This window comes from Ictalurus furcatus, chromosome 1, assembly GCF_023375685.1.
Source record: "Ictalurus furcatus strain D&B chromosome 1, Billie_1.0, whole genome shotgun sequence".
Taxonomy (NCBI): domain Eukaryota; kingdom Metazoa; phylum Chordata; class Actinopteri; order Siluriformes; family Ictaluridae; genus Ictalurus; species Ictalurus furcatus.
The window spans coordinates 32,152,309-32,169,876 of NC_071255.1; the positions used below are offsets into that span (position 1 = coordinate 32,152,309).

Genomic DNA, 17,568 nt, shown 5'->3' on the forward strand with positions numbered 1-17,568 from the left:
CTGTTTCTCTTGCCTCTTCTTGGACCTACAATGAAGGTGTTCTTTCGGGCTGTATGTTTCCCCTAAGAAAGAATGGACAACATTCAGACTGTGGTCCTCATGAGAGAAATTGACAGCGTGGCAAAGCAATTGCTTTGCATACGCTTACAAGTAAATAGAGAAATCATCGTAAAGTTCTTTCTATGTAAGCAAGCAACAAAGACACTCTTTACAACTGCAACAAGCGTTGGATTTACGGATTGATCGCGTGTTTGGTCCAATGCAAATAGCGGGAGAAGATTAGAGGCTCGGGGTGTGTACTGGAGTGTGATGTATATGTTGTCGAGTTGATGGGTCAGAGCCTCTGGGATGGAAAGAGGTGCTTGTTGTGGTTTTTGCCTGGTGCTTCGTGAGCCATTCTTCATAATCACTCTCGATTCAGTTTGGTTAGCGTCAACATAGTGCGCACGGACAGAATAGCAAACAGCAGAATCAGAGACATCAAAGAGCTCAACTGATTGTCCAGGATAGCACTCCGGGGACTTGATGACACGCAGCAGTTCTCTGAGCATTCGGAATTTGTTGGACCACTCTTTACTCAACAAGCAGAAAGCCTTCTATTTTGAAGACTGTGGAAAAGGCACAGGAACGGAATGAAAACTACAGAGGAAGTAAATGCTTCCATGGGAATTTACTTGAACCAAAAAGGCCAGTGGGTAGGGTATGGACTGAAGCAACAAGCCATGAAAAACTCAAGCATAGAGTGTTTTCTGTGTATTCACTGAAGACATTAAGCACAGACCATTAGCACGATTTGACCCATAGCATCTATGCAAGCAGGCTTTGTTTGTGTGTTTAGGAGGCAAAAAAACATCCACTAATTTGCTAATCTGCTTTTGATGCAACCTCTCCACAGTCCATGATGGTTTCATGATGCTCTCTGAGACAAAAGGACTGCAGGAGAAGTGCTCCGCAGTTACAGCTTGTGTTCTTCAGATCTAAAGACCAGCCTACTTCCAAGCACCTCCACTCTTCTGTTTCCTCCATAAATCTACTAACACCAACTTCCGTCATCGACCGATTATCATACGATATAAACTTTGTGCCAGTGGTTGAGATTTGTCTCCAGCCTTACCAAATGTTGCTTTTATGGTCAGGATTCGTGTAAGGACAGCTGTCAGATACATACATCGTAGGAAAACGATACCGTCTATCTGTAGACCAATAAAAGCTTGCTTTGCATGTGAGGGAATAGAAACGAAAAGGGTAAGCTCACATAACTGTCTCGCTGGGACTGTCAAATGCAAGAACATGGGGTTGACTTCCGTGCCACATGAGAAACCAGTTTACTTTCAAGAATAATAAAATAAAAAAAATTCCATTGTTCAAGACATGAAAGATGTAACACATTTGATGGCGACAAAACCACTGAAGTGAGAAGTTGTCTGGGACGTGGCTGACTGGGAGGTGATACCGAGTGACAGAAAAGTTGTTTCTTAAGCGGGTTGAAATATTTCAGCATCCCCAACGTGAACATACAACAGGGTATCCATTTATGAATAGTTACTGACCAGTCACATAAGGTCAAACACAATGTCTTTGATAATAACCCCAATTTCCGTTCCAGGAAGCTTTTAGTTTAATTTTACAGTGATATTTTTTAAGAACTTTACACTGGATGAACCAGGGCTGGTTCTAGCTCCTGAGTCTTAGTTTCATTAACCTTTTTTAAATCATGTTTTAGAGTAAGTGCTTTTCCATAGGTCAGGTACACCCTGTGATTACAAAAAGCTTGTTTCAGAGACAGAACAACATGGCCAGGAAAGCAAAATGTTTCCATGATGCTAATGTCTAGCTGCAAGTCAGAAATCTTCTAGTGGTTTAACTCAGGGGGAAAAGATTTGAAGCATAAAACTGAGCTTTTGATGAAATGATTTAACCATTGAAACACACACATGATATCAGTGTGGTGGAAATGAAATGGAAGGAATTGTGTAGCAAATTCAGGATACACAGTTCCTCAAGAGGTTCCTTAACTAAAACACATCAAAAGATATGACTTTTGAGTGCACTTCTATGTGTTCCATGATTGCACATGCGTCCTGCATTTGGTTAATGGTAAATGTAGCAATTATATAGCGCTTTTATCCAAAGCGCTTTACACTGTGTCTCATTCACCCATTCACACACAGACTCACACACCAATGGTAGCAGAGCTGCCATGCAAGGCGCTAACTTGCCATCGGGAGCCACTTGGGGTTCAGTGTCTTGCCCAAGGACACTTCGGCATGTGGAGTCACGTGGGCCGGGAATCGAACCACCAACCCTACGATTAGTGGACGACCCGCTCTACCACCTGATCCACAGCCACCCGCACTAATAACTAATCTTGTTTTACTATATACATATACAGTGCACTAGTCTGAAAGTTCTGGCATTTTGGAGCCAGGCCTGAAAACGTAGTGAAGAATACCTATACACTCTGACATCACACAATGTACTGCTATGGGTTAAATATAAAGAGAGTCTTTATTCCTCACATATACATTACAGCACAGTGAAATTCTTTTCTTCACATACCCCAGCATGTCAGGAAGCCATGATACAGCACCCCTGGAGCAGAGAGGGTTAAGGGCCTTGCTCAAGGGCCCAATAGTGGTAGCTTGGTAGTGCTGGGGATTGAACCCCCAACCTTCCTATCAGTAACCCAGAGCCTTAACCACCAAGCCACCCCTGTCCCCTTAGTGTCTAAGTTATACTAATACTATATTATGGAGAAGATTCCACGCTAGACCGACAAGCAATAACACCATTGGAAAAACAAGTGGTATTCCAGTTGTGGTGACAATGTTTCACCCTGAAAAGCAAAACCTTCACTGCACTTCAGCAGAGCATTGCTAAAGACTTTGTCTCAGAAGTGAATGTAATTCCCTACTGCACTGATTTCACTTTCATCAATGTGTTGAGCAGTGCCACAATGAAACGCAATCATTGTCCAATCATAGCCCTTAGCAACAATGAGGGCTGGGGTTGTAATCAGAGAAGAGGCTGAAGGAGTCACTTTCCAGGAAAAGGAACAGCCCTTTACAGGCTCATAGTTTCTTCACTGATACTCCATTGAACCCTCAATCTCTTAACATAATTAAAAATACATTTCAACATAAGACCTGCCTCAGAATCTTCTCCATTTTAATTAGGTTTTGAATACCCATAATGCACTGATACATGTGTAGGTTTAGGTTAAAGATTTGACAAACCTGGCACTGCAATCCTTCCTGAAGTTGGGTGGTCCATCTCCAAAATTAGGCCATTATGAACAACCTGAGAACACAGTATATAAAAAAATATAACCATACATTTCAATATGAACATAACTTTGAAGAAAACACCGATGATACTGCACTACGCAACAGATTGAACACACCTCTTAAAAATAACCTGGTCTTACCGTGATTCTAACGAAAGAAAACAGGGTCAAAATGACACAAATTATGACAGTTTTTCCTCAACATCAGGGCTCATGAGGGGTAACATTCTGTACCACTTTTACAAGTCCTTAAAAAGCTCTCATGGCTGTACAAGTTACCCTGACCTTGTGAAATTGGCTTCTTATAGAAACGTTTCTTCAAGGTGAGAAACACAAACACGTCACTTTAAAATGGAAGAACAGGAAACTGCTAATTACAGTCAGTTTCAGCAGTATTTAAATAGATACCTTGCTTGGAGTCATTCTTCCATTAGATGTTTTTTTTTTTTTTTTTCCTTTTTACCAATTTTCCTTTCTCAAGCCTTCTCAAGAACCATAGCATTTTAGAGTTTAGGGATATCCTAAATATCCTGTATTCAACAACCAGTTTTGTTTTTTTTTTTTTCGGGGCGGGGTTGTTGGGATGGCAGGGGTAGCTGTCATGTAGGCTAACTCTCCTGTTCACTATATGCAGTCACCTTGGGATCAAACATGGCAAGAGACGCTAGCCAGACTTCATATCTTCTATGTGTTATGCAAGGACAGAGCTCATGGCCAATACGTTCAGCAACAACGTTCAGTCTTTTGCCAAGGTTGCCAATACCGCGTGCTACATTAGAAACTTTATCAAGGACTATGGCTATGCAGTCATCCTCTCTTGGGAATCCATATACTTATTCACTTCTCTTAGTCTGTATTAATACACTAGTTAACACACTTGGGCAGAACACTGGAGATTTCACTAGGTAACAGATTAATGAGTTGTTCACTCCTGCTTGGTCGAATACAGTTGATTATCAAATGGATCAAATCTAAAGCATGGAAAGCACCAAGCTATGCAGTAACAAGCCTTTCAGAACTGGGAAATAAGACCAAACACAACAGTATACTCTATTTTTAAAAGCTGTGAATCGTTAGAAATACGATGAAAGTATACCTAATTTTAGAAGGTTTTTTTTTTAAGAGGATGATGGTTTCCATTTCTTGCCCTTCTGCTTCCATCACTCTATTTAGTTTGTCATAAATCATTAGTGCTGCCAGTGCTATACATGCACATCAGCGAGCTAAAGCCAGACAGTTATGTAATGAGACATGTAGATGTAGGTAACACCCTCTTTCACCCCCTCTCTTGCTGATCCATGCTTTTTCTTATAGTCCCACAGGAGGAAGAAGAAAGATCTGTTGGGCAGTGGGAGCTCTGTGGTTAAGGCCTTGATCTACTGCTCAGAAGGTTGTGAGTTCAAGCACTGCCAAGCTGCCACTGTCAATCTGCCACTGCCAGGCCCTCAAATGGATAAATAAGATAAACGTAAGTCTGGATAAGAGCATCTATCAAATGCCGTAAATGTAAATGTTGAAGAGAAACATATGCTAGTGTTGAGCATGTACAGTATCTAGACTGAAGTAACCCATTGGACATCTAGACATGTAACTGTTATACACAGGTGAGGACTGAGGTCAACAAAAGGTATCTTTTCTTATGCGTTCTCTCTTAAATCATGCTCAAAGTAACATATCAAGTCTGTCACCACCAAGACACTAGGTAAACAAGAGTTAAGCCGGGTCTACGATGCACGATTTTCAAGCAAAATTCACGTCGCAAAATAATTCTATAGTTCTGAGTTGCTATTGGTGAAATGCATAATATGACTCATTTAATGCCACTGAGACCAAAGACGGCCGACAACAATCCCCGACGGAGTGTGCTGCTACAATTCTCGTCTAAAAGTCACTTATACGAGGACAGCATAAGATTACGCAAAACGTACATGACAGCTACAAATATGGTCGTACTTATATGGCAAAACAATCAAAATGTAATCTAACGGACAGGAAACATGTCCTTATTAGCTCAAGATCACGTTGAAGAACGTTTCTGATTGATGACGTAAGCGGAAAGTAGTCATTTTCTTTAATCACGTGTTTATCATATGATGATCTTTATCATAGAGCACATTCTGTTAAAAAGAATTCAGCTAAGATTTATACAATGTGACAAATAATAAACTGGATAAAGTAATAGTCTAAAACCACCTGTGGAGAACTAATTTGCCACGTGATGCACTGGTCTAACAGAGTAATTAAGCTTGACCAGTTCATTGGGCTTCAGGCCAGGCATTCCGGAAGATCTGCCCAGTGCATTTTTTTTCTTTTCGCCAGTAAACAGTGTGAATCAGGAATGTGCGTCCCCCCAACCCCCCCCCAATCCCATTCAACCTCTATGGCTGGTTTTCCCCCCAACTTAGAAAAAGACTGAATGAGGATTAAAGAACGAGAGCGGACCGACCCAGACAATAAACAAGAGCGAAGGTTTGACGTAACAATTTGTTTTCGCAACAGGAGACACGGTCATGAAGGATCTACTGGATGTTTGTGTCCTTCAGGAAAGAAAAACAGCGAGGCTTCCAAAGCTCCTGGGTGGGGAGGTAGCGAGGCACAAAAAATTCACTCTGCGAGAACGTCTAACAGACACACCAAACCTCTCAGGCTTTCAGCAAGACTATCAAGCATATGCTACAACACTTAAACACTTGCGAGTACATCTGCTCATAAACAACACGGAGGTGATGTTTGAGAAGTTAGACAAGGTCACCGCATCTGCACCGCAGAGCTGTGCATTTATTAGCAATGATATGTTGTGATGATTGAACTGAATTCCGGTGATAAATCTATTTCATGTTTTTAATCAGTGACGTGATATAATATAATCACTTTTTTAGAAAATATTGCAAAAAACAAAGATAATACATTGGCAGAGAGAAAATATGTATGAACGCATCACTGGACATTGATTAAATATGGGAATTATTCATGCAATTGCCAGAAGTGCCCCGAAGATAAATGGTGGAAGGGACATCCAAAGGCCATGTCCGTAAACGCTCCAATATAGAACGGTTATGAGCAGCTATGAAGTATCCCCTCGTTCGTTCTCTCATCACAGATGCTGGAGAATCTATTAAGAGTTGGCTGGGGAAGTGATGTGTCTACGTTTATAAACGGTTGAGTCTTCTTGTCTATAGGTGGAGGTGTGTTCATGTGCGTTAGGTCAAAGGGCATTGCCTGAGGTGCACATGATTTAGAAGGCAAAAGGAAGTAGAGGCTTTATCCGTGGAATCTCGCCTTTAATTTGAGGAAAAGAAAAAAAGTGAACTCATTTAAGAAGATTATTGAGGGGATAAAATAAAGGATGATGAAAAGATAAAGCTACAGTGGATTAGCGTCAAATCAAGGATGCATTCCAGTCTCCAGGGTTCGGGGTTCGATTCCTGTCTCCGCCCTGTGTGCACGGACTTTGTGTGTTCTCCCTGTGCTTCGGGGGTTTCCTCCGGGTACTCCGGTTTCCTAGCCCAATCCAAAGACAACGCGCTGTAGGCTGATTGGCATCTCTAAATTGTCCGTAGTGTGTGAATGCGTGCGGTAGGGTCGCACGCCGTCCAGTGTGTCCTCCGGCTTGTGCCCCAAGTCCCCTGGGATAAGCTCCAAGCGCTGCATGACCCTGTGTAGGATAAGCGGTACGAAAAAGGAATGAATGGATGTGTACTCAATATCGATTTCTTATATATATATATATATATATATATATATATATATATAAATCTGTTTAAAACCGTCCCTCTAGGTTTTTGTGATTGCAGAAATGAAAGAAAAAAAATCAACCAAACTATGCAGTATTCGGAGGAGCCTGCAATTTTTCAAAATTACCAGCGATTTTGGCCGAGACGAGTCATGTGACGTCATTACAAAGCGCATTCGGGTACTCATGTTCGTGCATCGAACATGAGTACAGCTAAAAGATCTCATTTACCAACAATATCATCGCGAAAGATTTCCTGCAGTTACAATTTCGCCAAATCGAGTAGTTTTTTGCAAAAAAAAAAAAAAAAAAAAAACCACACAAAACTCCAACTCGCTAATTTTGAAAAAAGCCGCAGCAAAATCAAGCATTTTTGGGCACAACAATCACAAAAAAAAACCAACAAACAAAAAAAACTGCAACATCCTGTATGGACTGATAAAAGCAATATTACACTCGCAATCACGTGGTTATACTGGCAGGAGAACCCCACTCTTGCTTGTGTTATTTTGCTTAAATAACCTCGACAGAAGTACACTATAATGAAAACGAACGAGGAAGCGATCCCAGCGATGAAACTTAACAGCAGCGTCGGACTTTCTAGTAAACCGAATTTGATAATTAAGTGAAATAATCAGGACCTCAAAGCCAGTTCGAATAAAATTTCAGCTTGACATGTGGATAGCAAAATTGCAGCCTGGAGCCTGCGACTGTGTGTTAACCTCTTGTTCTGGAGAGCAATAAAATCCCAAGTGCCAGCGAGCGACTGGCACATCAACAACACGGCCACATGTGTCTTGCCGTACAGCTTGAAAAACCAGACTCTGGGCCTCAGCGTCTGCGTGCAGTAAAAGCCATGTTTATTTGTGTTTCTTGCACTTTTTAATAGCTTCCTCCGAGGCCTTCTTCCAGCGAGATCCTTCTCCATGCCTTTTCCACTCCCCGTACCAATTCACAGTAGCTGGCAAGCTCTGCGGCTGCGTAGGTGGAGGCGTGAGGGTGGGGGAAATTAATAAGCCCTACACATTGATCGATGGCTTTAATTTAAACTTCATACATGTGGTATTTTTGGTGCATGCAAATTTATGACATTTTTTTTTTCCTTCCGTTTTCATTCCTGTGCCAGTTAATTCAGTGCGTGAAGCACCATACCATGTTAATGCCATTAAAACACATAGGCTGGATCTATTACAAAGAGCCATTAGATTGCATGACTGTCAGCATGCGTTCATGGATTAAGCAGTGAGAATCATGATGGCTCATGATTGGTTGTACAATTCAGCAGCAGTTTATTAAATAAATCGACACAGAGCGCATCATGGTCTTTGCATTAAAACCCAAGCATGGCAGTACGGCATGTTTACGAGGCAGCTGTTAGACAGTAAGCCAACACTTGCTGTGAATATCAACATGTGCAGTGGCAACTCAGAGGTACATGTGCAGCTGAAGTTGGAAAATACTGTAAGTGTGACAGGATAATGAAAGCCAGACGACCGTGTGACTCAGAATCGAACGGGGCCTAAAAAACAAACTTCAGATCAAAAGTACGAGTATTAATGTGAGGGATGTGGTGTGGAAAGTCTGGAGCTGTAAGCGAAAAAAGGCAGCAGCGCGCAGCGCTGCTCGGCCCGTTCGTTGGACCGGGTATGAGATGTACATGTAACAGAGCTATGAAAATGGAAGATAGTCCCAAATGAGCAACACTCTTGTTCTGTTGACCAAGCGACAACAAGTGGGGGGGGGGATCAGACATAGTTCACACAGCAATTCAAATCCTATGGGAGCATTTACTTTTCTTTTTTTTTTAAATTCCACATGCACCTAACCAAACAATGGCTAATAACTCATGATTAGTGATTAGTATCCATCCAAATACAGGCAATACTTAACTGCTCTAACCTCACATATGCTTTTTGAAATCTGATCTAACACTTCTTGGAAAAAAAAAAAAAAAAAAATGTCAACTCCGATACATGGGGAATAAAAGGAAAGTTTAGTGGGAATACAATGAAATGTGATATACTGTATTTTTTTTAATCATGAACATTCATCATCCATCATTGTGCCCAATCCGAACAGATGGTGCATCTATTGAAGACATTTTAACACATGAAAGCAGCCACAAGCGGAACAAAAAAAGAGAAGGTGCTGTAGAGTATAGCATAAAATTCTCACCATGAACAGACACATCAGTAGCTCCTAGTCATAAATAATAACACATTAACTCATAAAACATTACATTTTAGTGGGGAAAAAAATGATTAAGGGTCAAGCAGTGATTTCAGTGCCATGCTCGAGCGTATTGAAGAGCAGATCTGAAACTATGAGTTATAGTAATGAAAGTCTAATGCAACACAGATGCGCTTGCTCACGGTCCAGATCACACATATTACACACAGCTTTTATTCATTCAGTCAAAGTTGCAAAGGGGAGCAGTGTTTCCAGATCTCCGTTCAAAGTGCGGGATAATTATTGTGAGCTAAACATAAAATACAGACAAGCGGAATAAGCAAGTAATCGGACAAAAACTTTTTTTTTTCCCTGAAACCTTGTGAACTTTTAAATTGGTCTTATGAATTTATTTCTACACTGAACCACAGAAGTGTACACAAATGTACACAATAAAGCGGATGCAAAACTTCAGGAATTCGTTACTTAAAGCCAATGGGATAACAAATGCACGTTCTGTTAGGATAGACGAATCAGGTTAGGAATGAGAATGCTGTTTATTAAAAAAAATAATAATAATAATAATAATAATAAAAAAGACTCCACCTGATATTTTTTTCCTCTCCAAAATGTCACCCTAATGAACACAAATGAATCACACTTACAATAGTTTACAACTGTGATTACACTGTAATCCAAACTGGAATTTGAACCAAATGCTTGTCAAAAACAGGCTTATTATATTTCTTGCAGATGGCCTACTTAAGCTCCTGTTGCACCTAATTGCAACCGTATGAACACAATACGTCATGAAGGCATGTGTTTACAGTTGACTAACCCTTATCGTGCCAGGTGTTTACTACAGTGATGGCCAAAATCATGGATATTGTACAGTTTATTCTAGAGATGTCGATAAAGGCTATTTTTCCCGCCATGGGCTAGTTTAAAAACATCCAATGATCAGTGCCGATTATATCCTGTCAATCAAAAGAGGAGGGGAAAACACATGGATTTCGTGCTGTGTGTAAAGACGATGTCTCTTGTGTGGAATGACGACAAAACTGCAGCGTGTAATCTCTGTAATCTCTGCACTGATCAAATTTGACACCGGAAGTGAGCAGCAGTGGAGCGGGAGTTTCGGCGTCGAGTCTAATTTTTTTCCTCCCACGCTGCTCGAACTGAATTAAAGCGCCAGTACACCGTTGAAAGATTTAAATGAAGAGGAGTTGACAAATAAAGGTATATATTGCACAGAAAAAAAAATATTTGTAGAGTATTTCATATCCAGTTAATGTTAATATGAGTTAATATCATCAAAAAACAAACAAACAAACAAACAAACAAACAAAACGTTTCTATTAGGCCTATATATTACCAGTTTGATGTTCAGTGATGGAGTAGAAATGCTTGTGTTTGTGGTGAGTGAATGTGAAGACTAACAGGAGGTTTTTTTTTTTACAATTCAGTCAATGTTAATATGAATTAATAACATTCAATAAGTTCAGAAATCTTTCTTTAATCTTCAGAATTGAGTTCATGTGTTCATGTTAATTAGAGTAATGTGTTTTGTGTTTATGAGTCCAGTTACTGTGAAACAACTTGTTGAAATAGAGAGAATGACGTTTTTATTTACATTTCTTTCAGAATTGTGGAATTAATTATTATTCATTTAAAAGAAGGGATAAAAGGCAGAACTATCGGTATCGGTATCAGCCGATATCACTCGGAATAATCGGTTATCGGTATCGGCTGAGAAGTGTAGTATCGGTGCATCTCTAGTTTATTCCCATCACTGCATGGTGTGTCATCAATCGTTTTTGTTGATTGGGAGGAAGAGTGAATGTATGACACTCTTTAGCACTACTGGTTAAAAAAAAAATTAAAATACACGTCATATCTGATATTTTGAGAAGAAATTGCAATATTTCAAGAATTAAGTCCTAATATTGCAAGCTAAAAAGTGTGGTTTGTGTCGTTCTTTATTTTATTATTTTTTTTCTAAATAAACGCAGTTTCTTGCAAAATTTTCAAATGTTTCAAAGTTGTAATATTAAAAATAATTTGATGTCGATGTGCAAGAAGATGAATTATTTGTTTATTTTCAACGCTCTGATATACGCTATTATGTCATAGGATCGTGACCTGGGGTGTAAATATTGGGTGACTTTTTTTTTTGTTGTGTAACACGTTTATGTGGAGTGTCCACCAAACAAATTAATTAGTGCTGTTACTTAGCTAAGATATTAAAATAAGCATATTAATACAAACGTTGGAGCTGGAATTAATGTCCAAGCCATGCTGTTATAGAAAATTAATCACCACATTCTGACCAATCAGAATCAAGCATTCAACAGCGCAGTGGTATGAAGTGATACAAATGATGCGTTTTGTGGCCCAGAGTCTGAAATGGATTCTTCTTCCTTTCGATATTTTTTTAGGAAATGCTTTACTGAAATAGTCCTGAGGGCATCTTAGGGTTCTGGTAAGAGTCAGGAATACAGTTAATGGGACAAAAGGTTGCGCAAATGAGTTAAACCAGTTTTTCCACAGGTCTGACTCACCAACGCAGGCCAAACTTTCCACCACCTCCTCAAACATCCCCATTCACACCTCCAAGATGACTGTTCCCTTTCACACCTCGGCTGCCCCCTCGTCCGCAGGCTTTCCTGCGGCACCACAAGATTGGGGCATGACAGCCACAGCCCGCCTCTTTTCACCAGCATACAATGCAAAGACAGAATGATATCAATACACATCCTACACCCAGGAAGACAGCATCACCACCACCATCCCTCCCCATATCCCCACCCCCACCATATCTCCAACCACCCCAGTCATCAAGATCACGACCAACCAGGTGAGACGACAGCCCAGCAAGACCTGGATTAACAAGGCCAGAGGACCAGACATCATCAACCCTAAAGTGTGTGTGGAGCAGCTAACAGGAGTGTTTCGGCATCTTTTTGACCTCTCCCTGAGGCTGAAGAAGGTGCCTAAGATCTGGAAAACATCCTGCATAGGCCCTCTGCCCAAGAAAGGACGTCCCAGTGCTCTCAACGACTTCAGTCTTCAGAGATTTTCAGATGACTCCTCCATTGTTGGCTGTATCACAGATGATAAGGAGGAAGAGAACAGAGACCTTATCGAAAGCTGTATAAGATGGTCCGACAACAAGCACCTCCAGCTAAACACCGGGAAAACCAAGGAGCTGGTGGTGCACTTCCAGATTCATCCAGGTGGACTTCCAGATTCACCCAGCCACGTGCCTCAAAATGTCTGGGGGGCTCTTTCATGCAATCAGACACCAAAATGCAACAATACCCAGTACCTCCTACTCCACTGATTGAGTCTCGCAGAAACACACACTCAACAGTTAACTGTAATTCCACAGATATTGCACATGTATATAAATACTGAGGATATCGCACATGTACATCTACAAACAGAACTCTAGCATAAGTACATACACATAGATCTATTTTTATCATTTCAATTATTTCTATTGTATAGGTATTTATGGAAATTCTTTTCTTTCTTTGATGTTACTCCTCCGACTTCCTCCGTGCTGCTGTGTCAATTAAGAGTTTCCCCTATGGGGGCTAAATACTTATTCTATCTTCTTTCATCGACAACTGATCTTTTTCTGACACTCCCCTTAAACAGGTGGAGAAATGTATGAATAATAGGTCATAAAACAACTGATACCACTTATATACAAAAGTGAGGACATACGTTGTGCCTGTCATAACACAAAATCAAAAAGTATTTCCAGTGCACTAATGTGCTGAAGACATACACTGGTTTAAGTAAACACAACCAACTCACATCAGCAAGGCTTTACTGTCAGGCGGAATACAAAGCTGTGTATGAACAGAATGTAATAAATCTGTTAAAACAGTTTAATCAATTCATTCAACAGGAATGTATGATTGAGATTATTTACACAGATTTGTCTCGGACATGAGATCCAAAATAAATATTCAGTTAAGGCATCAAATCACTGATAGTTGAAAAGTATACAAAATCTATCGCATATATTGAACGACCATTTAGAGTTGCAGGTTAACGTATCTGTTTTTCATGATGCCTTCCATTTAAGTCACCATGATGGCCTGCATGTTTGTACTGTTCTGATGTATATTATTTCCCCGACCTCTGGTTGAACTTGTGGTTTAAACTTCCTATTTGCTAGTTAGATTCCTGGTGGTTTCCATTTCAAAGGCAGCTATGGTGTTACTCACTTAGGGACTTGTGACATGACCTCAGAAAACCCACGTGGGTGTCTAATTCCGACCTTGCTCCTGTGGTTAGAATAGGTTTCTTTGCTTCAGCTAGCAAGAAAGGACTTGGATCTTAAAAAAGGGGAGATCTGATCAACTACTTGTGGGATTTTTTGGTCCAGATGGTTTACTAGAAGAATAGGTAATGAGATGGAAACGCAAAGTTTTCATTGACTAACAACTGTCAAAACATTGTCTGTCACCGTTACTGCTTTGCAGACTTGTAATGATCCATGATGTAAGGAAATCTGCTAAACTCCAACTGTAAGAAAGGTGGCCCAGCCAATACCTTTCATTGTAGGTTATACGAGGCTGTGCAAAATCCATCATCTCCTATTTGATACATTGAGCAAACAGGTGGTTAGATGGACCAGTGCCATTATATGCAGAATGAAGTTTGACACTCAAGTCAATGATGCATGGATTCCCTTCTTCATAGAGCAAGACAAATTGACTTTAAAAAGTATCCCCACTGTGCAACAGGAGTTATTAAAGCTAGTCAAGGTCTAGTATCAACTGTCAGTCAATGCTGGCAGAGGTGGAAGAGGAGGACATAATTTATTAACATCACTCGTGATGAAAGGCTTAACATATGCACCCCTCGAGGGGCTCAAGAGCAATTCAGCATGGAGCTTACTCACTACAATACTGAGTGAAATTAGATGGATTATAGAAAGGAGAAATCTCTTTAGACCACTGATCTCTTTATCCCAGTGCTGGAGTCCTAATTCTCACTTGAATATTTTGTTTGGTCTGGCACACCTGACTCGAGAGGTGTGAAAGTCTGTCTAAGTCGAGGACAAATGAAAAAGAATGATCTACGACAGATCTTTCTTGAACAACAAAAAAAAAAAACCCACAAAAAAACAGGACCAACAATCCTTCACGTAAATGATGGCTATTCCATAAGAGTCGTAAGAGTAATGAGCAACAACAGTGCTTGGAGTAAGTGAATTAGTAGAGAGGAAGAGGAAATAAAACAAACACGTTGCTTGGAGAAAAGGGAGGGAAACCCCTTCATCAAGCTGAACTTCCGTGATTAAACGTGCCCAAGAAAATAAAAACGAGCAACTGTGTCCAAAAGGCCATAGCAGAGACAGGATCTACCTGGTGTTTACACAGGTGGGCTTCTATTCAGCCATATGGTTGGCAGAGAGAAGATAGGGAGTCTGGAAAAGAGCGAGAGTGCGATGGGAAGGAGAGAAACGCCAAGCCAGACAGTCGTGGAACTAAAGTGGAATGTAACTGGCAGCAGAATACAGAGGGGCTGCAATGGTGGGTGGAGGGAGTTTAATCACTGACCCATTCCCTATGGAATGACCACACATGAGTGTCTTTAGGCGTTGTCTCTAAAGACAAAATGAATCTTCCTTTTATCCTGAAGTTTTCTTTATTATTTTCCAGTATTTGGCATGTCCTAAAGTATGATATATTCCTCTTATACCAAAGCAAATCACCAGTGATGGCCTTTTTTTGTTTTAAATGAAAGAACATCATACTTTTTATTTGTTTATAGTCGAACATTATTTGTTCTGGCCACAAAACTACTTAGTTCCTGTTTTATATTAAAGTACTACAGCTGTAAACAGTCGTTCCCTCACAGCCTCACTAAGTTCTTGAGAGAAAAAAAACTTTCCTGTGTCAACTTTACCTCTGACACTGGAGACTCCTTCCAAAAATGTGAAATAACTGTCTTGGTAAATGGTCTGCACTTATATAGCGGTTCCAAAGTGCTTTACACTGTGTCTTATTCACCCTTTCACACACACACACACACCAGTGGTAGCAGAGCTGCCACGCAAGGTGTTAACTTGCCACCGGGAGCAACTTGGGGTTCAGTGTCTTGCCCAAGGAGTCATGTGGAGTCACGTGGGCCAGGAATTGAACCGCTGACCCTACGATTAGCGGACAACCCGCTCTACCACCTGAGCCACAGCCGCCCCCACAGATGCCCGTCTTCACCATAGCAACCATTTTTTTTGCTTCACAGTCCCAGTTCCTGGGGAGTGGATTATTTAGTCTTTAGAATGGTGGCTTTAGGTGTTGTATGTATATGGTTTTGTCGTCTTCTGATCTTCAGTAGGGGCGCACGGTGGCTTAGTGGTTAGCACGTTTGCTTCAGACCTCCAGGGTTGGGGGTTCGATTCCCACCGTGGTCCTGTGTGTGCGGAGTTTGCATGTTCTCCCCGTGCTGTGGGTACTCCGGTTTTCTCCCCCAGTCCAATGACATGCATGGTAGGCTGATTGGCATGTACAATGTGTCTGTGGTGTGTGAATGTGTATGTGATTGTGCCCTGCGATGGACTGGCACAATCCATCCAGGGTGTACCCCGCCTTGTGCCCCATGCTCCCTGGGATAGGCTCCAGGTTTCCCCGTGACCCTGAAGAAAGGATAAACAGTATAGAAGATGGATGGATGGATAGATGGATGATCTTCAGTAATAATCCAACCATGAAGGCTCTGATTGCTTCGATCTGACAAGAAAACACGCCTGTATTTAGACACTCATTTCTTTCTGTTCAACCACTGTCCCAACTGTGACCACACTCCCACCCCAGGCATTAGTGTGTGTGTGTGTGTGTGAGAGAGCATTTTGTATCTGTTAGTGTTTAGAAGCCAAGATTACAAATCTCCAAAAAACCCAATTATGCGTTTGTGTGTGCATGAGACTGACCACAGGAGAAGATCTTCAGTTGTCAGATGGCCAGTCCGGTCTCTAATTACTCACGGCAGGGTTCGGTTCACATGCTCAATTACAATCCACCATTCTCCTCTCTCTATTGTTAATCCCATTCAAAGTGTGAGAAAAAAAAAAATTGGGTTGTGTTTTCATCTGGTGAGAATTGGCAAGATTTTTGCTCAGTTAAAGAGATCGCACTGACTACAGAACCCTTCTGTGCATGAATAAACAAAATGTCAACTCCATTAATGATTCATTCAAACCGTACTATTGTCTGAACGCCTCGACAAACACGAGTGTATATCTTTCTAAAAATGGAAGTATGAATTGCTCTAAACTTGCCCAAGGCTTTTTTCTTTCCTTTTCCATTTGGCAGAACTGTAGGAATCTCATTACACATGATAATGTGTAAATCAACAGTTAACTGCATGTTGCTTCTAGCAAAAGATATATTTAAGCCACCTGAAAACATTGTCAATTAAGATTAATGCTAAACCTTGATTTGTTTTAACAGGCATTCTTCCCCTGACTTCTGTAACACATACCTTTATGTCAAGACACCCATGAAGCAACATGATGACCGAAGTGTAATGTTTTGATTAAGAGGTCAGATTAAATATCTCCGTGCTGTTAACAGGTTGGACTACGCCACCCCATGACTTCATTTTCTTACCTATAAGGTTTCCTGTACGATTAAAGACAGACGTAAGCTGAGGACAGGTGGCTAACCCAGATAGAGATTAATGCTCACTTTGAGGCCACTTCTCACTGGGACTTTTCACTCCCTGGCCTCTGTTCAATGCAACAGCACTTCTCTGGGATGAATGAATTACCAGACGGTCTAAAAAAAAAAAAAAAAAAATGATCCATATACATTAGAATGATCGAATGTTATAGAAACGACTATAAATATTCTTAATGTTTCACAATTGCTATGCCTGAAAAACTGAAGAAGAAAAAAATGCTTTTAAATAATAATTTTGTTGAACCAAAAATAATTAAAAAGGAAAGATTATTTCAACTCAAGTGTCACACTGCATAAGCATCGGGTTATGGGATAAAAGCACAACTGATTCGAACACGTAAGGAGTGAACAATTCACTGGCTAGCTTTTAACCTCGCCAAGTGAAATGAAGAATTTTCTTTCTGTTGTTGAAATGATCCTTGAAATGGGCTCGTGCACCCTGTGACAGTCATCACACACCACCTAATAATCCAAAGTAACAGCACTAAAACTATGCCTGGCTTTCTGTTCGCTCTGATATGCATGGTGGAGACCGACGTTTGACAGAGGCCCAGATCGGAAATGGCTAATTACTCATAGCGAGAAAGGTTTTAAATGAAACCGTGTGGTGATATGCAAAGGTTTATAGATTAGTTCCAATTGGTGAAGATTGGATAACGACTGGGGTCTCACTA

General features: G+C 40.7%; 1 protein-coding gene across 1 annotated transcript in view; it reads right to left on the reverse strand.

The window, feature by feature from the left end:
• The window catches only part of sugct (succinyl-CoA:glutarate-CoA transferase), a 122,132-nt gene that overhangs the window by 24,193 nt on the left and 80,371 nt on the right, over positions 1 to 17,568 (reverse strand). Inside the window, exon 13 of the mRNA XM_053636353.1 lies at positions 3,237 to 3,300. Coding sequence (XP_053492328.1) covers positions 3,237 to 3,300 — 64 coding nt within the window. The remainder of the gene's footprint in view (positions 1 to 3,236; positions 3,301 to 17,568) is intronic.